This window comes from Pelodiscus sinensis, chromosome 10 (assembly GCF_052426305.1).
Source record: "Pelodiscus sinensis isolate ZL-2025 chromosome 10, ASM5242630v1, whole genome shotgun sequence".
NCBI lineage: Eukaryota > Metazoa > Chordata > Testudines > Trionychidae > Pelodiscus > Pelodiscus sinensis.
In genome coordinates this window covers 17,348,486-17,372,682 of record NC_143061.1, presented here as the reverse complement: position 1 = coordinate 17,372,682, position 24,197 = coordinate 17,348,486, and the positions used below count along the sequence as shown (strand labels likewise).

General features: G+C 44.5%; 1 protein-coding gene across 1 annotated transcript in view; it reads left to right on the top strand.

Moving 5' to 3' along the window:
* Nucleotides 1–3,072: 3,072 nt before the first annotated feature.
* PRKCI (protein kinase C iota) overlaps nt 3,073–24,197 on the top strand; it is a 54,099-nt gene continuing 32,974 nt past the window's right edge. Inside the window, exons 1-5 of the mRNA XM_006122859.5 lie at nt 3,073–3,554; nt 9,928–10,049; nt 14,476–14,565; nt 22,638–22,688; nt 23,420–23,505. Of these exons, the coding sequence (XP_006122921.2) occupies nt 3,424–3,554; nt 9,928–10,049; nt 14,476–14,565; nt 22,638–22,688; nt 23,420–23,505 (480 nt within the window). The 5' untranslated portion in view covers nt 3,073–3,423. The remainder of the gene's footprint in view (nt 3,555–9,927; nt 10,050–14,475; nt 14,566–22,637; nt 22,689–23,419; nt 23,506–24,197) is intronic.

Sequence of the window (24,197 nt, the reverse complement as noted above, 5' to 3'; positions counted from 1 at the left end):
TTTATGTGTAGACCAGGCCTTGTTTATTGGATGCTGTTGAATGTAAATTCTAACTTTAGGTTAGGTCCATATCTGAATGTGTGGATTCCCCTTTTTTCTTGGGGTAATTAACAAGTGCACTGACTAGCTTATCCCCAGTTAAATTATCCTATAATAGGTCACTCCACTTGTTTCTACTGCCACTACTTTTAGACAAGGTCTCTAGCTGATTGTCAGGAAAGAAAAACAGATCTAGAAACCTCTAACTATATGATTGAATTATTCCTTCTAAGCAGACAAAGAGTTACCATGGCTACATTTCCTTCTGGTAAATTATTGATGACCTTCTTTTGCATCCTACAGAAACAGGTTTAAAATGACACTCATATTAGTGGATGAAGGTGAAAAATGAGAATAGATCATTCAGGCTTCCTGAGTATTTTACAGTACAGGCAGTCCCCGAGTTACGCGGATCCGACTTATGTCGGATCCGCAGTTACGAATGGGATTTTTCTCGCCCCGGAGGATGGGAGCAGCGGGACGCCCAGATGCGCCGTGGTCCCGCCGCCCACGTCCTCCGGGGCGAGAAAAGCTGCTCCGCGTCTCCCTGGTCTGCTGGTCTCCAGTAGACCAGCAGACCAGGGAGACGGGGAGCAAAGCCGCGGAGCACACGGACAGCGGGACAGCCGCGGCGCGTCTGGGCTGTCCCGCTGCCCGCGTGCTCCGCGGCTTTGCTCCGCGTCTCCCTGGTCTGCTGGAGACCAGCAGACCAGGGAGACGCGGAGCAAAGCCGCGGAGGACCCGGGCGGTGGGACCGCGGTGCGTCTCGGTCCGCCACCCGCATCTCCTTGGTCTGCTGGGGGGGGGGGGGGAGGCGCAACTAGTGCGCCCTCCTCCCCCCAGCAGACCAGGCTTTTCTCCAGACGCCTGTGGTAGAGCAGCTGGGGCACTGCCGGTTGGTCCCGTAGTGCCGCTCTGGGCGCTACTGGACCAACCCGGCAGCACCCCAGCTGCTCTGCCCCAGGCGTCCTGATTCAGCCGCTGCTGGTCAGTTTCAGCAGCGGCTGAATCAGGACGCCTGGGGCAGAGCAGCTGGGGTGCTGCTGGGTTGGTCCAGTAGCGTTGAGGAGCGGCGCTACTGAAGCCACCCAGCAGCACCCCAGCTGCTCTGCCCCACGCGTCCCCAAGTCAGCCGCTGCTGAAACTGACCAGCGCTGACTACATGAAGCCCTAGGCAGAGTTGCTCTGTCCCGGGCTTCCTGGAATCAGCCGCTGATCAGTTTCAGCAGCAGCTGACTTGGGGACGCCTGAGGTTCTTAAGTTGAATCTGTATGTAAGAACTGGCGTCCAGATTCAGCCTGTTGAAACTGATCAGCGGCTGATTCCAGGAAGCCCGGGGCAGAGCAACTCTGCCTCGGGCTTCCTGTAGTCAGCCGCTGGTCAGTTTCAGCAGTGGCTGAATCTGGATGCCATTTCCGACTTACATACAAATTCAACTTAAGAACAAACCTACAGTCCCTATCTTGTACGTAACCCGGGGACTGCCTGTACTGCAGAACGCTCCTCACCAAATTACTGGTCTCCCTTGAAAACTAGAGTAGATTGTTGTATCAAATTATTGCTGCCACTCTATCCTGTTGCACCTGAATGCTGCAGTGAACACTGTAGGCCATGTAGATTTCGATAATTTGTTGAATTCAAACCTGTTAATTAGTCATAACCTCAAAACAATGGTAAATCATATCTGCGTGCTAAAAAAGGAACTTTGCAGTGAGTTTCAGGAAATGCTGTTCTAGGTGTCACTGCTACTGCCAAAACACCTGTTATGATTTCCATTAAAATACATAGATAAGGAATGGGTGAGGTAACTTCTTTTATTGGGCCAATTTCTGTTGCTGAGAGAGAGAGAGAGCACTTTCGATTTTACACAGAGCTTATCTCTCTTGCCAACAGAAGTTTGTCCAATAAAAGATGTTATGGTTACCTCACTCACCTCCTCTCTGTAATACCCTGGGACCAACAATACTGCAATGACACTGCACTAAAACAGGAATTGGACTGGGCTCAAATGCATCAAAACATTCAAGGACGAGTTTAACTTTACACAACGCCTCTTGACTTCACACACCTCGGCTGTGTCTAGACTGACAACTTTTTCCAGAAAAGCAGCCACTTTTCCGGAAAAACTTGCGAGCTGTCTACACTGGCCGCTTGAATTTCCGCAAAAGCACTGACAATCTCATGTAAGATTGTCAGTGTTTTTGCGGAAATACTATGCTGCTCCCGTTGGGGCAAAAGTCTTTTTCCGAAAAACTTTTGCGCAAAAGGGCCAGTGTAGAAAGCAGAGATTTGTTTTCCGCAAAAAAGCCCCGATCGCGAAAATGACGATCGGGGCTTTTTTGCGGCAAAGCGCATCTAGATTGGCCACGGACACTTTTCCACAAAAAGTGCTTTTGCGGAAAAGCGTCCTGCCAATCTAGACGCGCTTTTCCGAAAATGCTTTTAACGGAAAACTTTTCCGTTAAAAGCATTTCCGGAAAATCATGCCAGTCTAGACGTAGCCCTCATGGAACAGTTCTTCTGGTACAACCTACCCCAGATAGCAAACTCCCTGCCCTTGACTTCTCCTAGTGAAGAGCACCAACCAAGATGCTGCTGTTCCACCCCAGGCAGCCCCTTCCCTGTAAAATCTCTCTGCACACGTCACCCGCACACGCTACTGCTCCATTGTGGCAAGTAGGAGAAGGGGGGAGGAGCAGCGGTGGCGCGTGCCCCCTGAACCTTAGTGACTACGAGTTCCAGAATTCCCCACGGCTTTGGCTCGCTCCTCTACAAGCCTCCTTCCCCCTCTCCCTCCCGGCCAGAAACCTGTGGACTCTACCAACTGCGGATAACATAGGTATCATTGTTGTCGCACGCCTTCACTTTAGCACGGGATGCGAGAGAAAATGGGGAGTACAGCTTTTCCTGGATCGTTTGTCTCGGGATAAATCGCTTTGGTACCTTTCTGAGGGGGTTCGGGTTTGTTCCGCCCCTTCCTTCCCAAGAGCGGAGAACAGTCCCCCCCTCCCCAACAGGTGTGTCCTGGAGGAGACTAAGGAAGCAAATGGTGGGAGGAGGGGGTGCTTGCCTGCTCTCTCCGGAAGGAGTAGTGTACCCCCCCTCCCCACACACACAGAGTTGTGGCGCATGGGCTGATCCCGTCTCTCCCCCTCGCTGACTTGGTTTGTTCGCGCCTTGCTTCTTCCCTCCCTTTCGCTCCAAGAAGTGGTTTGTTCCTCCCTCCCCCACCGAGCATGGGCCCTTGGCGCGGCCCGCCGCGGGCTGGGCTGACTCTGAGGCGCCCGTAGGAGGGGCGGGACGGAAGCGTTTCCTGGAGCCTGTGGGGTGGCGGCGGGGTCGCTCGTTCCCTCCTTGCCTGCTCCTCTGGCGGGGCCGGGGGAGATGCCGACGCAGCGGGAGAGTAGCGGCGGCAGCGGCACCAGCACCACCATGTCCCACCCGACGCTGGGCGGCGGCGGCGGCCTCTGCGGGGATAGCGCCCACCAGGTGCGGGTGAAAGCCTACTACAAAGGGTGAGTGACACGGCCGGGGCGGGGCACCCGGCGGGGATTGGGGAGCCCGGTGGGAGTGGAGGTCGGGCCGGAGGGCGGTGGGGGGAGTGTGCTGGAGTGAATGCGGCTCCGGGGGGAGACGAGCACAGGGGCACCCGCTGTCGGTGATCATCGTGGGGTGGCGGCGGCGGCTCCCAACACCGAATGGGCCCTTACTGGAGCCAGGCCTCGGGGGTCTGGAAAGGGCGAGTCTAGAGAAGCGGGTCCCGGAAGGGGTTTGGTGGGAGGGGAGCGGCGGGCTTGTAGCGGTTCCGGGCGTCGGCAGTGGTCGTGGGGGGTTGTAGAGCTGCGGAAGGAGCATCTGCCGAAGGGGCTCTAAGGGAGGTGGGTCTTTGTGGGGAGGCACCTTCGGCCGAGTTAGGTGAGAACTTTGTGTACGGGTTGACTAGATCGGGTGGACACTTGGGTTGGCCTTAGGAGTCCGTGACTTGAAAATACTGACCCTCCTCCCCGGTGGTGAAATAACGCGAATGCCTCTTTTTTTGGGGAATTTTGTTTTCGGCTGGGCGAGAGAGGGGTGTGTGGATTCTGATCCTGCTGCTTGTAACAATGTTCAGAGTGATTTTTTCAGCGCTAAAACTTCTGTCAATTAGCTTGTGCAACATCAGTACACCCTGTTTAAACTGGGCTGCGCTGTTGGCAGTTAAGTATTTTTTCTGCGTATCCATAAAACACCAAAACTTGCCAGCTACCGTGTTTTTTTTTTTTTAAGAAATGGTTCTTGAGCAATTGCTTGAACGCAGTTATAACCAACAGGGATTGTGTTCCAGGTACATGTCGGGGGGGAGGGAGTGTCAGTCACCTTTCATGAAGCTGCTTGTGGGAAAAGGCCTATAAGAGACACGTGAAGAGATGATGCCATGCTGGCTCCAGATTATCAGTTTGTTCATTGCCCACATGAATCTATGGGATAACTTTCCCTTTTGCCTTTATCCTCTTGAATGCTCTAATCCCACTGGTGGGGAATCTGTGGCCTGCAGGCCATATACGGCCAACTGGCACTCCACCTGCAGCTCATGGACCCCCTGGCTGTCCTCCTTCCCCATGCGCTTCTTGCACAACAAGGTACAGTACTGGAGCCCCACGCTTCCTGCTGAAATGCCACAAATGCCTCAGAGCTGGAATGCCACAAGTCAGCGGTTCATGGTAGTCTGGCTCTGGGAGGAAGGAGGAGAAGAGGGATGGAGTGCAGATCAGGCAGTTTGTGCACACTGAAAGTGCTGGAAGGGAGAGGGAGGAGCAGATAAGTACAGCGCAGAGGTGCATGGGGGAGGGTGGTCACAGGTGGAACCCCCGTGGGCGGCTGCAGCCCACTGAGGTGAAGAAGGGCCTCCTACTTGTCTATCCCTGCTGGAATATCTTTTATAACAGCTGACAGCTGTTCAGAATGAATACACTGTAGCTCATTTATTTACAGTATTTTTAGAAAGATTTGAATTATTTGCTTTTTGTACTACTAGAAGTTTTACCCAGCATTGCTCAGATCCTTCAGCGCACAGAGTCAAAGGTATGGGGGTACAGGAGTCAGGGCAAGGTCTTGAGGATGTGGGGGATACAGGGGTCAGGGTTGGGAGATGAAGAGGGGTTCAGGGCAAGGGATGGGGGGCGTGCAGGAGTCAGGAAAGTGGTTGGAAGGTGTAGGAGAGAAAGGGGGGTGCTCAGGGCAGGGTGTTGGGCGGATGGCAGCTGCCCCTCAGGTCGGGGCGAGGGGGAGGGGACATGCTGCCCATCTGCCAGCCAGTTCCCCAGGCCAGCGGGGGCCATGCAACTTGGCCACTCCTCAGGGGCTTGGGAGCTTGCTGTCTCTTCCCTCTCCCCATGGTCATTTGGGAGTATAATTGTACTGCCTTTTCAGTTTAATAAGAAACAAACACAATCACACATCCCATTGTCCTGGCACAGCCAAATGCTTTTATCTCGCTTTAAGTTATAAGGGGAAGCTACATACTAAATTTGGTGATTCTAGTTCCTAGCTTTTAGGAGGAGTTCTTGAACAAACAGACTCATACACAGATGGACGGACATGCAGAGAGACAGACAGACATTAATTCTCCTAAAGTATATATCCCAATAGAGAATTATGACCCTATTGTGCTAAACAGTGAACGGATACTTCGGAAAATAGAGCTCTTGCCCCAAAGAAATCACACGCCAAGTAGATAAAATATAGGTTAATATTCATTTTAGACAGTGGTACACATAGAAAGACCATCTCATTTCTTGACAGAAAGCTGGATGAAGGCAGAGCAACCATTTTTTAAATAAAGTGTTTTCCATTCAGTAATAGTGACACTCTAAGGCATATCTGCAGTTCCATAATTTTTAATAAAGTTTAAAAAGTCGTGTGGACTGAGCACCATAAACCTTTTCTGCATTTGATGTTGTCAGACAGTTTCATTCCTGACCTATAATATGTCTCAGAATCTTTTTCTAGGCTTCTCTTGACCAGCTTCTCTATGAATTATGCCACTTGGTTTGATTATTTGAATTGGCATTACTAACAAGGAAATTCTCTTCTTTTGAATGTTTCGTTTATTGACTCTTTACCTGGACGGTGTTAATGGAGTCAGAAGTTTATTACTAAACCTGGAACTGAAATGACTCACACGGAATTGGTCAATGATCCTGCTGTAAACATGCTATCTGACTAGAATGCCTTACTCATGATTTGATTTTAGGTCTTACATTCTGACAGGGTTTTTTAATCAAAATTTCAAGCGGTTACACGTTTACACAGATACCCGATTGTTAACGCCGTACTAACTCATGCCATAATCTAGGGATATTAAATGAGTAAAAAGTCTTTCTCCTCTGCCTTGACCAAACTTCTTTAATTGCAATAGTCAAGCATGACCTTCTGTGAAGGAATATATTGAGAGTAAACTTTTTACGTTGTCTTTTCATAAATGAAATATCTACCTATGCTGTATAGTACTCCACTATAAATATTAATCCTTGCAGGAGGATAATTGAGTCTTCAAGCATAATTAGCAATTAAATCTCAGTGTGCAGGGGTAGGTGATCTCCAAACCTTAAAGCCTCCATTATAAGATGAGCCACTTAAAATCATGCTGCAAAGGGTTCTGATTTGGTACATCAGGATGTGAAATCCTGGTTAATCAGTTAACTGGTTAAAAATTAGGTTTACCTAACATTTAACTAGTTATCGACTAAAGCGGAATCTGGACTGGGGACCACTCCAGCACGGCTGGAGCAGCCCCTGACCTACCAGGGTCCTGCCCCAGCCTTATGCTGGGGCTGGTTGTCAGCTCTCAGCACCATGTTTGGATTGGGATTACTACCAGCTCCCAGTTCCCCACCAGAGCAGTCCCTCTCCATGGTGGGCCCAGACTGGACTCCCTGCAGACAGGGGCTGCTGGAGAAGCCCCTGCCTCTTGCTCCAGCCCCCATCAGTTACCACTTAAACTGATGATGTTAACCTTTCACATTCCTAGTACTGAATGAGAATATTGAAACAGCAGACTCATTCAAGGAGTTTTACGTTATGTGACTTTCTGAGTGACGTAATTAGACCTCCTCAAAAGCATGCATGTTTGACATGGGAGTATGTTTGGAGGAGCTGGGTCTCCCCCCCCCCAAAGCATTTAGATGTAAGATTCTAAAGAATGTAGTCTCTATCCTCACTGTACATAGTAGTTAATCTCAGATTTTGATGAGAAACTAGAGGTAGAATAAACAATAGAATACATTTATTTACTTGGTTACCTTTAACAGATAATGTTGGGTTTTTTTTAATATACATTATTTGTATAAAGTGACCTTTAAAGATAATGGAGGAAAAACCTCTTGATTGCCACTTTTCAATCAATAAGGTGTACAGCATGCCTTCTTAGAGACTATAACAAATGAGTCTGTTTTGAGTTTTTACTGCTCTGAACTCCAGGAAAGGCAATATGATAAACACAATTTTTCTGTAGCCGATGATTTATTCTTTTAGAGAGGCTACTCATGTGAAATGTTGCTTTAAGTTTTGTTTCTTTCATGATTGGAGCAGGCCTCCTGTTTACTGAAGGAGGATCTTATTCATCTTAAATGTTTACACAAAAGCCTTTAAATAATTGTTTTAAATACAAGGTATTGAGGGCAGGGTCTCTCTCTGGCTATATTTGTATAGATCCTTGGACGATAAGGCCTTGATTTGGTGTTATGGATACTACTGAAATGTAAATATACTCTGAAAAATGGGGTTTTTATAGTAGAGATGTGGTGGTTCAAGTAACAGAAATGTAGGCTTGAGGGGACTTTGAGAAGTCATCACATCCCGCTCCCTGTTCCATGGCAGTACCAAGTGAACCTAGACCGTGTCTGACATGTTTGTCCAACTTAAAAGCTTCCAGTGATGGGAATGTCACAATGTATATTGGAAGCCTATGCCTGAGTTTACCTGCCCTTATAGTTAGAACGTTTTTCCTAGTAGATAACCTAAATCTCCCTTGCTGCAGATTAAGCCCATTATTTTCTTGTCCTACCTTGTATGGACATGGAGAACAGCTGATCATGATCCTCTTTATTATAATAGTCCTAAACATATTGGAAGACTGTTATCAGATCCTTTCTCAGGTGTCTTTTCTCAGCTCGTCATGTTTAATCTTTTTTTTTTTAAACTGTTCCTCATTGATGTTACAAACCCTGAGAGTAAATCCAGACAATACCACTGAGTGTCCTATTACACCCCACAGGGTGTTTACTGTGAAGCTTCAGTTTTACTATTTGCGTGATAGAAGGGCTTACAGACTCCCACTAAGGGCTTGTCTGTATGGTATATTTCCAGTTATACTGGTATAAACTGTTATGGTTATACACAGAGCTTAAATTGTCAAAGTCTTTTCCAGAGCTTTCATCCTTCCCTCCATTCTCTGCCTACCAGATAGACAAAAAGCAACTTGAGGAGACTTCAGAATTGTCGCATGATGTTTTCATACATGTTTTTTCTTCCCTGATCTTGCTCCTGAGATCAGTTGCAGAGTATCTTCCTTTCCTGACCCAGGCTCTCTCATATGGCTCAGCACTGAACATTGTGAGAGACAGTCCTACCAAGTAGGGATGTAAGCGGCACTAGCATACAGAAGCATATTATGGAGGAAATTAAATTAAAAAATATATCTTTTAAGTGTGAAATCTCTTTACTACTTGGTTTGTCTGGGATTGCAGCTAGAGCTTTGTTACAGTACCACCATTTCCTACCCTAGTTGCTCACCATCAATGGCTCATATAATCTTTTTCTACATCTTTCTCACCACTTCCCTTTCTCCTGAAACACACACTTTTTTCCCCTCCATCTGTGTTCTTGTTCTTCACTTCACTGCTTCATGCTTTTCCCTCTTCCTCCCAGGTGCTTCCAGTAGCTGGAGCTGTTTCCCACCTGTCTGATGGGTTATCCATTTCAGATTTTTTCGTAGAACCCACTTACTTCATGAATTCTTCCTTTCCTGGCCTTCTGCCCAGTTATTACTAGGGATGTGAAGGTTTAACTGGTTAACAGGTAAGCCTCACTCTTAACAGGTGAGGCTTATTGGTTAAGGTTAACCAGTGGGGCTGGAGCAGTTCCCTGCCTGTGGAAGACAGGGAGCTGTTCTGTGTAAAGGGGTGCTCTGACCAGGACACTGGAGGACCCCCCCTGTCTGGTACATGCCATGAGGGGAGGAGGGTGCAGGGCGGGGCTCCTCCAGAAGGAGGGTGGGAGGAGGTTCCAGCCCAGTGGCAGGCTACTCCTTCTCCGCTCACCCTCCCTTTACTTGGTTAACTGGTTAAACAATACGGTTAACCAGTTAGCCAATTAGGGTTTTACATCCCTAATTATTATTTGAACTATTAATATTTTGTGGTATCTGTTAGCTCAAAAAGTAGGGTTCATAATTTCTTCTCTTCTCAGTTGCCATGTACATCTGTAACACTATATGAACATTTTATAACTTCTGTTACAAATTTGTTGCAGAAAGCATTCATAGATATTTCACTGTAATAGACATTCATGAAACAAACAAGCTTCTTAAGTATTGCTTACCTAATCTTTACAGAATATTTTCTTTCTAGCTATAAATTACAGTGTTTCCCTCTTCTTTGTCTAGCTTCTGTTGATATTGAAACATGTTATACATGTACACATACATGTGATTTAAAACAGATAAGAGTACAAGAAAAGCACTTTAGTATGATAAACTGATTTGGAAGATTTATTTATTTATTTATTTATTTTTACAATAGCAAACAAGACAGTAGAATTCAGGAAATGAACAACTCTGTAATCCTGTATGCAATACAGTACTATAGTTTCTGAATTTGAGTAATTTTGTTAAATTTATTTCTCATTCAGGGACATCATGATAACCTATTTTGAACCTTCCATCTCATTTGAAGGACTCTGTAATGAGGTTCGAGACATGTGCTCCTTTGACAATGAACAACTCTTCACTATGAAATGGATTGATGAAGAAGGTAAAGTGACGTTGAATAGTTTTGTCTTGTGGAGATATATATCTCCATTCTTCTTCCCCTAAATAAAGTAAGAAGGAATAACTGAATTCAGAAGACACCCTTTCCTCTGTAAACTTGATTTTGTAACAAAAGTATGTATTTATAAAATATCCACCATGGTGGGTATCTGGATTATATACTAAATAAATAGTCCCAGACAAATATAGTAGCCTTAAATTCATAGCTACTGCTAGGATCAAATGTTGAAGAAGCTATGAGTGTCTCTTAATATCCAACCTCCCTTTACCCAAATCTAATTTTAAACTAGAGAAAGGGATTTACCCATAATATCTTAATGCATTTTACCAAATCCTGTTGAAGTCAGAGACCTCCCATTGTGTGCTGTCAATCAGCCCCTTGAACTCCAAAGCTTGTTTCTTCAGGAAAGAAAAATGCTGTTCTAGAATGAAGGAACTGTGAAAGTCAGAGGTGCCAACTTCCTCTCCAGCCAGGGAATACTCAGCCCTCTCCCCAACCCACCACTCGGTCTCCTTCACACTTCTTACAACTTCATCCCTGCTCTTCCCCCTCTTTCCCTTCTGTAGCTTTCTGTACACTGTGAAACTATTTGCAGTGGATGGGAGGCCTTGGAGAGAGGGGCAAGGAGTTGATCAGTGGGGCCATACACACATCTTTCTGAGAAGCATAGTAGTGCACCTCTACCATTATATTGACGTGGAAAGTTTATTATGAGTGCTGCTTCTAAGCTGGGGGTGGACACTAGTGACTGACTACAAATAATTGTTTTGGTTTCTTTTTAAGACACACTCTATGTACACATGTCTACATCTGTATGTATAAACTAAATAGATCATATTTCCATTCTTAAGAGACCCTGAAAAACCCTAACTTCTTTTTATCAAATGTGCAAAAGGAATAGTTTAACTTCTGCATATAAGGAATTTGCTTTGGTACTCAATCTGAATGGCAATATCAGTATTTTCTGGCAACATTCTTTATCTTAAGTTAAAGAAGGGTGAGAAATTGGGCTTATTAATGGTGCTGTGGTTGTATTTAAATCTTTTAGTTGCATGTGTTATGTGCATTAGTACATATAGAGGGATTTTTTCAAAAGCACTCAAAATCGGCCTGACTATTGACTTCACTGGGAGCAAAGTTCGTCCAAGTCATGCTTTTGAAAATTCCACCCATATGTGCAAAGTATAACTCTTCAGTATACATTGTTTGCTTGCCTACTAAAGAGAACTCATAGTCATGTTAGTTTTCCTAGAAAGGTGTAATTTTATGTATTGCATGAAATTTCATATTTTTACTAAACCCTCAATACATGTTGTTTATAGTAGTATGTAAACTGACAGCTTGTAATGCATATGCTCTCCTTGTAGTTGTTTGAGACTAAATTATTCATGGGACTATAATACAGGAAATATGACATTTAATAAGCAAGTAATAAAACTATGGCTTAAAACTACCTGTTAATTAAACAGTTTTACTGGAGTCACGCTTACAGGATTTTTTTCTTTGGTGTTAGGTCTAATTTTTTTAGCCCTGTGAAATAAAAAGCATGATGCATTGTAAACTCTATTTTTTTCACACAGAAAGGTAGGCCAAGTGCGCTGCTAAATGGGGAATTCAAAATGAATTTTGCCAAAGGGTTTATGAATTCATCCTGTTATAGGGTTCATTACTTCCAACTTCCTTTGCATGAATACAAAATAGCAAATGTTGATGTTATTCCTGAAAGAAGGATACTTGCTGCTTATTGCTTCTAAAATCCATCTCCTCATTTTTCTTCCTGTCATGGCTTTGTTCAAATGTGCTCTTACAAGATTTCCTCCTCTTATCTAGTAGCACTTAATTGAATAAACTGCCATGATTCTTAGTATTGGGAATATACTGCTGAAATCATGTCAGAGCTAGCATTTTTTTCCAGAAACATTTATTTGCTGATAATACTCTTTGTTTGTCTCTCTCTCTAGAACTTGAGTATGTACAAGTGGATGGGTGACCTATTATGTTGTGGTGCAATAAGTCACTGTGCCCTGTTGAAAATGTTCATTTTCATCATTGGCTTTAGAGTTTAAAGGAAAGATTGTGTGTGGATGTGGTGGGGAGGACAGTGAATTGTATTTCTCTGGAATATCTAGAAAATGTCAGATGGTAAATGCTTCATTCTAGAATCCTGTACTGTCAGAAACATTAAAGGTATCATATCTCCTCAGAGAGATTTCACAGCAGAAGCCTGCTCTTTTTTGTATTTTTGAAAACTGTGCCACAGCTCAGTGCCTGTTTGGTGATAGAGAAATTGGTTTAGTTGAGAACTGAAGTTAAGATATTGTCATGTTGAAATTTTCTGTAGTTAAATGGAAGTCAAAAAATGATCAGGCCAGTATTGATGATTTCCAGTGAATGATTTATGTCCTTTGTTCTCTTACAGTATCTAATTGGTCACAGGACAATTGTGTTAATGTTCATTTTGCTGGCTTCTTACACATTTGAAGCTACTAGCCACATTGGTAATATGAAGTTTGTGTAGCCTTTGTAATCTTCAAAGCATTTTACAAATGTTAACAGATCTTCACAGCCTCCCTGAGAGTTAGATGAATATTGTCCAAATTTTTCAAATATGGAATTTGAGAGCCTGTAACTTGCCTATAGCCCAAAAAGAAATTTATCAGAACCAAAGCCAGAACCCAAGAGCTTCTGGCTCCCAGTCCTGTATTCTGCCTATCTAACTTGATTTCCCCATCGAGTTAAGCCTTGATTATAAAAGACATGTTGGATTAGTCACAATGGAAGCCTCTCTGTGAGCACTTACTTTGATTTAGCTTGCACTTAGAAAGAAGTACGCCATATCTGTATATGAAAGGGTATTTGTATCAGGGTAACTCATCTATCACTTTTAATTAAACTAGTGCAACTTTGAGGTAGACAAGGCCTTAGGTTTTTCTTTTCAAAGATTTAGAAAAGGTTGCTTTTATTAAGAACTAGCACACTTACCTGGGGTTGCTCAGAATCTTAACTCAATTCAATTTAATGCATTTTCCACTTGCTCCTTGACCGTGATGAAGGAGGAAAGCCAGTGACATCCCATTACGTATGAATCTGGGGGATGTAGAATAAAGTTTCAACCCCTCTTCCCACCCTCCCTAAAGTGCGCCTAGGGAATGGCTGGCTGTGGCAGAGGTACTCCTATATGGACGGGGGGGGGAGGGGGGGGGCCAAGCGTGCCTTCCCAGCCAACCAGTCAGCCCGCCCGCCCCTTTCACCTGCCTAGTGATTGTCTCTCTTTTTCTGCATGGTTTTGAGAAGCAGTTTCACTCCAGGCTTATGTAGCGGTTAATAAGCTAATCAAGTAGTTGATGGAATTTCCATTGAACTTGATTAGTCAGTAAGGGGGTTAGCATTTGGGCCTGGCATGAACCGGAACTGATGAGTCCCAGATCTGGGACCACTGCATCTCTACCTATTTAAATATAGTAAGAGCCACTACATTTTAAAAAGCAGAGCCACAACAGTCTGGGGCCCAGCATGAACCTCCCCTGCCTCCAGAGATGGTGCTGGCGGGGAACCTGTTTTTAAGCTAGCTCCCCCCAACACTGGCTCCTGCTCTCTCTCCTCCCCCCCCCCCCCGCTACCTCTAATGGAAGCTGCGGGGGCGAGTAGTCGAGTACATATCTAGTTATCAGGTAGTCGCTTACATCCCTAGTTTAGAAACAAATCAGGGCATGTCTATGCAGTGCTAGTACTGTTTGAAATATGGCTATGTTGGTGTGTATGAGGGACCTTTTAATGCATGTTTTCAGGGCCCTCATGGACAATTAGTGCATGATGCACTGGAATTTACATCCCAGTTGGTACTAGCAATGTGAAATCCTGTATAATTAGTTAAACATTGTTTGACTTGTTAATTGATTATATAGGGGCGGGTGGTGGTGCTGGAGCAGCCCCTGTCCCTCCGCCTGTCAAAGGCAGGCTGGTGCAGCCCTCAGTGCGAGGCAGGACCCACAGGGCTGGAGCAGCCCTTACTGGCTTACCCTTTAATGGATTAACCATTCACATTCCTAGCTGGAGCAGCCCCAGTGTATACAAATTCTCAGCTCTTAGGTCACATTTAGTCCTATCTGGTGTGAATGAGTGTGTGTTTATATAGTGACAGATCGTGTATGTAAAGACTTATAAATAGTCAAAATAATTACTGAGTAAATAGGTCTTAAATTATTGTTTATCCCAGAGGGAGTTCAGATGCTGTCTTTGCAGTGATTCTTTCAGGATGACTGTTGAAATATTAATATTAGAGGCTTATAATAGTAATCCCAGTAGTAGCATATTCATAGTATTATTGCCATTTAAAATGAAGTGGCATTAGTCTTTGGAAGACTCCATCATAATACTGTATTCTCAAATTGAATTGATTTGTTTTTAGGGGATCCATGCACAGTTTCTTCTCAGCTGGAGTTAGAAGAAGCCTTTCGGTTGTATGAACTAAACAAGGATTCAGAGCTTCTAATTCATGGTAAGATAGAACTTTGTCTTTCTTTTTACGCATGTAAGCCAGGACATATTTTTCTTTGTTTGTTGGTATTTTTATGGCCTCTAACTTTGTATATCCATGTGCAGAATGAAATGTATGTGCGCCAATACGGAGGTGATATATTGTGGGGGTATGGCCAAGAAGTTTGCATTGTGGGAAAAGAGCTTAGGACTAGGGCAGAGTGGAGTGTTGAGGATGCAAGCTCAGGGTGGGGCTTGGGGGTTTGTGATGTAGGCTGGGGAAGAGTGTTGGAGTTGCAAGGGGTGAGAATTCTAGCTAGGAGTGAAGGTAGGGCCAGATAAGGATTTTGGAGTGTGAGAGGGGGCTCAAGGCTGGGGCAGAAAGGTGACCCCATTACATTTTCCATTATTCAAGCAATAAGCTGTTTTCCTTGAGCTTCATCATTTAAAAATGACAAAACCATAATAGTCTCCCCTTGAGATCTGAGCCTGGATGTACAGTAGAGGCTCAATCTCATCAGTTTTACACTGTGAAGGCTCTTCTGTAGCATGTGGGAAACTAACAATTAATATCCAGTGTGGTGTTCAAGCCTGGGTTTGATGGGAAAGGAGGAAAGAAGCTAAAAAAATGCAACAGTTGCAGAGATAGAACTGACTAAATGACAGGAAAAAAAGGGAGTCCAGGAGAAATCATAGAATCCTACGGCTAGAGGAGACCTCAGGAGTCATCTAGTCCAGCCCCCTCCCCAAAGCAGGACCAATCCCAAGTAAGCCATCCCAGCCAGGGCTTTGTCAAGCAGAGACTTAAAAACTTCTAGGAATGGAGATTGCACCACCTCCCTAGATAACTAAAATCTAAATCTCCCCCATTGTAACGTGGGACCATTGCCCCTTATTCTGCCATACATCACTACTGAGAACAGCTTCTCTCCATCCTCTTTGGAACCTCCCTTTAGGAAGTTGAAGGCTACTATCAAATCCCCCCTCACTCTTCTCTTCTTCTGCAAACTAAGTCCAAATCCCTCAGCCTCTCCTCGTGGGTCATGTGCTGCAGTCCCCTAATCATTTTGGTTGCCCTCCATGGGACCCTCTCCAATGTATCCACATCCTTTCTATAGTGGGGGACCCCGAACTGGACATAGTACTCCACATGTGGCCTCACCAATGCTGAATAAAGGGGAATAATCACTTCTCTCGATCTGCTGGAAATGCTCCTCCTAATGCACACCAATATGCCATTAGCCTTCTTGGCTACAAGGACACACTGTTGACTCATATCCAGCTTCTCATCCACTGTAATTCCCAGGTCCTTTGCTGCAGAACTGCTACTTAGCCAGTCTGTCCTCAGCCTATAACAGTGCTTGGGATTCTTCTGTCCCAAGCGCAGGACTCTGCACTTGTTCATGTTGAACCTCATTATATTTCTTTTGGCCCAATCCTCCAATTTGTCTAGGTCACTCTGGACCCTATCCCTATCCTCCATTGTATCTACCTTTCCCCCTAGCGTAGTGTCATCCGCAAACTTGCTGAGGGTGCAATCCATCCCCTCATCCAGGTCATTAATAAAGATGTTGAACAAAACTGGCCCTAGAACCGATGCTTGGGGCACTCCACTTGAAACCAACCGCAACCAGATGTCGAGCCGTTGATTACTACACGGTGGGCCAGACAATCTAGCCAGCTTTCTGTTCACCTTAAAGTCCATTTATCCAATCCATGCTTCTTTAACTTGCTGGCAAGAATATTGTGGGAGACCGTATCAAAAGCGTTGCTTAAGTCAAGATATGTCTCATCCACTGACTTCCCTATGTCGACAGAGCCAGTTACCTCATTATAGAAGCTAATCGTGTTAGTCAGACAGGACTTGCCCTTGGTGAATCCATGGTAACTATTCGTGATCACTTTCCCCTCTTCAAGTGCTTCAAAATGGATACCTTGAGGATACCCCTCCATGACTTTTCTGGGGACTGAGGTAAAGCTGACTGTTCTGTAGTTCCCTGGATGGTTCTCCTTCCCTTTTTTAAAGATAAGCACTACATTCCAGTCATCTGGGACCTCTCCCGATCTCCATGAGCTCTCAAAGATAATGGCCAGAGGCTCTGAAATGGTATTTGCCAACTTCCTCCATACCCTTGGATGCATTAAATACACAAATCCATGGGTCTGGATGTCTAGCTTTTCTAAATAGTTCTTAACCTGTTCTTTCACCACCGAGGGCTGCCCACCTTTTTCCCATACTGCGTTGCCTAGTGCAGTAGTCTGGGAGCTGACCTTGTCTATGAAGACAGAAGCAAAGGAAGCATTGAGTACATCAGCTTTTCCCATGTGTCACTAGGTTACCTCCCTCATCCAGTAAGGGCCGTACAACTTCTCTTGTCACCCTCTTATTGCTAACATGCCTGTAGAAACCTTTCTTGTTACCCTTCACATCCCTTGCTAGCCACAATTCCAATTGTGCTTTCACTTTCCTGATCACTTCCCTGCATTCTCGAGCAATATATTTATACTTCTCCCTAGTCATCTGTCCAAGCTTCCACTTCTTATAAACTTCCTTTTTGTGTTTAAGCTTGCCAAGGATTTCCCTGATAAGCTAATCTGGTCATCTTCCATATTTGCTTTTCTTATTGCTCATCAGGATGTTTTCTTCCTGTACCTTCAATAAGGCTTCTTTAAAATACTGCCAGCTCTCCTGGATTCCTTTACTCTTCATGTTAGCATCCAAGGGGATCCTGCCCATCAGTTCTCTGTGGGAGTCAGTCTGCTTTTCAGAAGTCCAGGGTGAGTATTTTGCTGTGCTCCTTTCTTCCTTTTGTCATGATCCTGAAATTGACCATCTCATGATAACTGCTTCCCAGGTTGCCACCCACATCTACTTCCCCTACTAGTTCCTCCCTGTTTGTGAGCAGCAGGTCAAGCTGTGCCTGGCCCCTGGTCAGTTCCTTCAGCATTTGTACCAAGAAGTTATCACCAACATTCTCCAAAAACTTCCTGGATTGTCTGTGTCCTGCTGTATTGGTCTCCCAACAGATGTCAGGGTGATTAAAATCCCCCATGAGAACCAGCGCCTATGATCTGGAAGCTTCTCTTAGTTATCTGAAGAAAGCCTCGTCTACCTCATCCACTTGATCTGGTGATCTATAGCAGACACCAGCCACAACCTCACCCCTATTGCTCCTGCCTTTAAACTTAACCCAAAGACTCTTAACAGGTTTTTCTCCCTCTATACACTGCAGCTCTGAGCAGTTTTCTCCCCCACCTGTTCTGCCTGAACAGTTTATACCAGTAGTCACCAACCAGTCGATCAGGATCTACTGGTAGATCTTGGAGCCTCTGATAGGTGATCTTGACAGGTTTGGCCAAGTGGCTATCAAATGCTGACACTTCAGCTGCCCCTCCCCATGCCGCTGGTCGTCATCTGTCCTTTGCTTTGGATTTCCCCTCCTCCCCCCAAACCCTCGCTTGCTGAGCAGGGAAGGGAGAGGAGGGGGTGCTGATGGCAGGATGCCCCCTCTCCTATACTGTATTCTATCTCCACAGAATGGAGGAGGACGTGGCAGGACTTGGGATGCAGTTTGCTGGCTGCTTTTGAGTGTGGTGCAGTGCCAGGGTTGGGGTGAGCCTGCCTTACCCCATTGCACCACCTGTGGTAAGCAGTGTCCAGCTGGAGCCTGCATCCTGAACCCCTGCCCCAGTCATAAACCCCCTCCTGCACCCCAAGTCCCTGTCCTAGCCCTGAGGCCCCCCCCCCCGAGACCCAAACTCCCTTACAGAGCCTTATACTGAACCCCCTCCTGCAGCCCAATTCCCTGCTCCAGGCTCAGCTCAGAGCCCCTCACACTCCAAATCCCTTAACCCAAGACCAGAGCCTGCACCCCAACCCACTGCCCCTGCCTGATGAAAGGAAGGTTGTGGGAGGGAGGAAGGATGGAGTGAGCAGGGGCGGGGTCTAAGAGAAGAGGCACGAAGGAGGGAGGGGCAAAGGTATTTGGGTTTGAGGTAGATTCTGAATTGCACTTAAATTCAAAACAGTGATCTCGTGCTTAAAAAGGTTGGAGACCACTGGTTTATACCCTTCCACTGTATATGAGTGAGATGGTGAGAGACTTTTGCAGAAGACCGGAAGATAGACAGAAATAGAGACAGACTGATGCAAGTAAAACAAACCATGCCCTGTTTTGCCGAATTCACTAGGAGTTGGGGGCTGCAGCTGGAGGGGCTGGCTTGGGCATGGGGGTGGAAATCAAGGGTTTGGAGTTCAGGCTGCCTTGGGGCTGGACTGGATCAGATTGGGGGAGGAGCACTTCTCCACTGTTGCAGCAGTTCCAGCTGGTCTGGGCTGAGGTAGGGGTGCCTCTCTTGGCTGTGGCAGCTTCGGCTGTGTTTTGCTTGAGGAGGGATGCTTCTTCCTGCTTTCGAGGCCCAACCATGCAGTTTACAGGGGATGTAGACTTCTGTCATAATATCTGAATACTGAGGATCCTTCTTTATTTAGAGGTGGAGAAAAGTACAACCTCCTATACATCAAAATCTCACAATGTCCTCATTGCAGAAAACTGTCCCAAAGTCCCATTGTAGTATGGCAGCACTTTAATTGAAGGATCCATATTTCTCATTGTACCAAATTAAATACACAAAAATGGAAGATGGAAGGGTCTGACCATCACCATTGCTTGCTTGTTTAGATTCACTGAATATTGTTGCCCAAGCTGCATCTCAGTCATCCTAACATGTTTCCTGTTCAGTGCTTAGAGGAGGAGTTGGATATTGGGGGAAAAAAATTGCACTTAGTTCCAGTCACAAACCCAAATTAGGTAATTGTTGAACTTTAAGTTCTTCAGAAAGCGATGGGTCACCAGAGAAGTGGTGTTAGTGTGTGCCACAGAGTATTGTCTTAATCTGGCCCCTGCTTCGGGGAAAGGTGTGAGAGCCCCAAATTTCTGTTTGGAGGGAGGGGAAAATACTTTTACAATGATTTGGGAATCAATTTTGTTTGAATCATAACTTCTAATTCCATTCAGACTTGGATATTGTTATCCTAATTACTGTTTTTATATTCTGTTTTGAAGAAATCCTAAAATGATAATTCTTTCTGCCTCCTAAGATGGAATTCCAAATGTTACACTATGGAAAAGCATGAGAGAGAGAGAAAATCCATGTACTTAATGTAGTATCTTGTGTTCACTTTTAAAGTGTGTATAGGGCAAGAAGTAATGGATTTAATCTTCAAGGGAGATTTTAGTTAGCTGTTGTAAAATTGTGAATTCTAAGTGTAGTTAAGCTTTGGAATAGGCTTCAGGGGAGGTTGTGGAATCCCCATCATTGATGACTTTTAAGAACCTTTCACGGATGGTCTAGGTTTAATTAATCTAGCTCTTTGCATTCATACAGGATTTGATGACTCATTAGGAGCCCTTCTAATTGTGATTTCGTTCAAACAGATCATTACCCAAGTCTCTGTGTACATGGTGACATATTGTAATACAGTAGCTCACAACCTTTCCTGACTACTGTATCTTTTTCAGAAGTCTACATCTCCAAGTTTCACCTCGCTTAAACTACTTACTTATAAAATCAGACATAAACATTCAAGTGTTACAGCATATTATTACTGAAAAATACTTATTTTCTCATTTTTACCATATAGTTATAAAATCAATTATAATATAAATATTGACATTTCAGTGTATAGTGTATAGAGCAGTACACATAAACATGAAATTTTAATTTGTACAGACTATGCTAGTTCTTTTTTATGTAGCCTGTTGTAAAACTAGGCAAATATCTAGATGAGTTGGCATACCCCCAAGAGTACACACATCCCTGGATGAGAATCATTGCTGTTGTATGCTTTCCCTTCTGCTTTGCCTCCACTTCAGTTGTGCCAGACTGAAGTGATTAAATGAGTGCCATGTCTCTCACTGCTCAGTGGTCTACACTAGTGGTTTTCAAACTTTTTTTTTTGTGACCCACTTGAAGAAAATTATTGATGCTTGGGACCCAACATAATTTGACTAGAATGTGGGCTCCCAGGTGGAGCTGAGGATGAGAGCTTTCAGGTGTAGGGGGCCTTTGGGGGTCATGGCTTTGGCAGGAGGGGCTTACTTTGAGCAATTCCCAGGCAGTGACAGTGCTAAGGCAGGTTTTATGCCTTTCCTGGCACCACAGATGATGCTGCGCTCCAGAAACAGCCAGCAGCAGGTTCCCACCTTATATCCGTGTAGATCTAATGCTTGGGCAGGAGCAGTGCATGGAGTCCTATGCACTCTTCCCCACACACACCTGGGAGCCGTGCCTCTCTCTGGCTATTTCTGGGGTGCAGCATGATCTGTGGTGACAGAACATGCAGGTAGTCTGCTTTAGCACTCTCTCTGATCACCTTGAGCAGCAAGACCCAGTGCCTGACATTCCACAGCTTACTAGTGGGAAACCACTGGTCTTCTGTTACTGTTACCAGTGAAGAGTCTCTGGTGCTAGGTAAACTGTGAAAACTAGTATAGGCAAGGCCATAAATACTAGCTATTAAAGCAACATAATGTGGGGTATTTATGGTTGAGATTCCCAAACTCGGATCCATGGACTGCAGATAGTCTGTAGAGAGCTGGCTGGTCACGTGGTACTGACTTGTCAACTATTGTTGCTTGGTTATCATATTTGACAGATTAAAAATTCACTGAACAGTTTCCTAATATTACTTTGCCATGTAGGCAACTGCTGTAGGTGTCTCAAAGACATTAGAATTTAAAAATGAGTTGAGAAATAGCTGTTAAAATGTAGTTCATCTTATAGAGAACATTTGGAAAGTCTGATTTATAGATATGGCTGTAATAAGAGTTTTTCTGATGAGTACTTGACACCAGTTTTTTGTGTCAGTGATCATATTGGATGAACAAACTTGTATTAATCATTCATGTTCTTGTGAGGGATGTTTTACAATCCCCCTTTTACATTGGGGAATGAAGCCAGAATGGTGATTAATTGTGAAAGGTCATGCAAGAAGTCGGGATAGTCTTAGAATATGGGAGTTCCTGGTTCCAATTAATTGCTTAAGCCTGCTCTATAGTAGGGATGTAAGTGACTAGTCGACTATCCAATAAGCAGGGCTCGACAATCCAATAAGCAGGGCCCGTGGTGACTAGATTACATCCCGGAAGAGTCGGGTTCGGGCGATCTGCGTGTGCGCAGAACGCTGGACAGCGCGGCTGGCGAGCGGGGCTCGCCGCTGCTCTGTGAGCCCTGCCAATAAGTATATGCTTATTGGATAGTTGACTCGACTAGTCACTTCTCCCCCTCCCGCCCACCTTGCTGCCTTTATCAGAGAGAGGCAGCAAGGGGGGGGGAGCAGGAGCTAGTGCTGGGGGGAACCATCTTAAAAGCTGGTTTCCCCCCAGTACTGTCTCGGGGGGGGGGGGAGGGGGCGGAGGAGGCACACCTGGGAACTGGCAGCACTTCTGCCTTTGAAATGTAGCAAGAGCAGGACTCTTGTACATTTCAAAAGAAAAGCATGCGTGGGGAGCACAGTGCTAGCAGGGGACTCCAACAGTTCCTCGCTGACCCCCTGCTGCCAGTGCAGGCTTTGCTTTTGAAATGTACCAAAATTCCTGGGGGGTTCTGGTACCTTTCAAAGTAGAGAGCCTGGGGCTGGCAGGGGACTACTTGAGTTCTCCGCTGGCCCCGTGCTCTCTGCAGTGCTTTTGCCTTTAAAATGTAGCAAGATCTGACAGGGCTCTTGCTACATTTCAAAGGTGGGGGTGCCCTTATCAACTAGTCAAATAGTTGACGTAAATTGCATCAATTATTTGATTAGTTGATTAATCTAAATTTAACATCCTTACTCTCTAGCATAGCAAAAAGTGTACAATGGACTAGTTCAGAACAGGATTTCCTATGGAATGCAGGAGTCCTCAGTAGCAGTTGTTTGAAAGCACCGTTTTCAAGTAACCTCTTTGGGTGTACCTCATAGATCTTTCATTGACCTTCACATCTTCTTTCTTCCCAGATGATACAAGCCCTTTTTGTAACTATTGTATATCTTGAAAATGTATGTTTATATCTGAAGTAAAAGATTAATCTGGAACATTATTATTTACCTTACAGTGTTCCCCTGTGTACCAGAAAGGCCTGGCATGCCTTGTCCAGGAGAAGATAGTAAGTAGACATTTTTGCAAAGGATATACTTTCTGTAAATGGTTATTGCACAGTTATCCCTTAACTCAAGCTTACACTGATTAAAATACTAGCTTTTTATTGTCCTCTTGATGGATAAGCTTTGATATAGAACCTAAGAAATTGAAACTGAAATGTGGCTATTACTCAACAGGCTATCTGGTTTTCTCAAGGGTAGATAGCCATGATGACTAACAGTGCTGCCCCGTCTTACCTGTCCTAGCTGAAATGGTCAGAAATCAAACTACATTTCAGATACCTTTCAGGCTGTCCCCCATGGCTATCTTTCCAAGGACTCTGAAAATGGTATATGTTGCTGAAAATGCTTTACAATTCAGTGAAATAATAGAAGGGGAAATTACTATTATATAGTTATTTCTTCAAGAATAGACACTTGGGAATTCCTTGTTATGCTAATTGAAATTACTATTAAGATTGGATTTGCCCAGATAACTTTTGACACCAACGTGTCTTCGCTTCAGTGTGTTGACAGGATTATGCTCTGCTGTCAACTCCCTTTGCATGTCTTGTTCTGGTGCAATACCAGATTTGAGGCAAGAGCGATCAGCAGATTCAAATTGACCCCTACTGGATTGATCGTTGCCCGTCAATCTGGCCAGTAGTGTAGATATACTTTTAGTGTGTATGAAGTGTCCAGGAATCTGATAGTGTAATGTTCACACTTACATGGATATAATTGTGTTCTATTTTAGAATCCATTTATCGTCGCGGTGCCCGGAGGTGGCGGAAGCTCTATTGTGCAAATGGTCATACTTTCCAAGCTAAGCGATTTAACCGGGTAAGGTTTTCTTTAGGTAGTTGAATGGAACATTAAGACCTTGATGCATTGTCCTTCTCTTCTGTAGTTGTTATTACTGCCTCCAAAGATTAAAATATAGGCTTAGTCTAAAGAAACTGGACTTTGCTCTTATATATCAAATACTGCGGTTCCTTTTTATGTAAATTGTGATAAGTAGAAAGTTATACAGAAGTAACTCAAGTTTCCATTCCTCACTTCAACATTTCTTATTTGTTTATAGTATAAGTAGTTTGAGGGGTTGTTTCTGGGTTTGTTTGGGGTTTTTGTTTTTGTGTTTTTTTTGGTTAGTTACAAGTTAAAAATCAAACAATAGCATTTGGTATTTTGTTGGCCGTGTGATGTAGTAAAATTTGTCACTTGGGCTATTTAAATGTCACACACTTAAATAGATAAATTAAACCCAAATTTGCTGATTTTCTTTCTAATTCCAAGCACACCAAAACAACTTTTATCAACAGTACATAACATCAATATTTTGTTTGCAGTGACTAGATGCCAGCACCAGTTGTTGGTTTTTTTTTTTCCATTTTAAGTGGATGTGAGCTGGCAGAGCACTTTGGGTACTAAGCTACCAATAGGCATTCTCAGAGTTTTGATCTCTGGAAGAAACAAGTTTGAGTCACTTGTGTATAGAAAGTTATCTTTGGCTTGTTAGTAAGAACTGAGGTGTT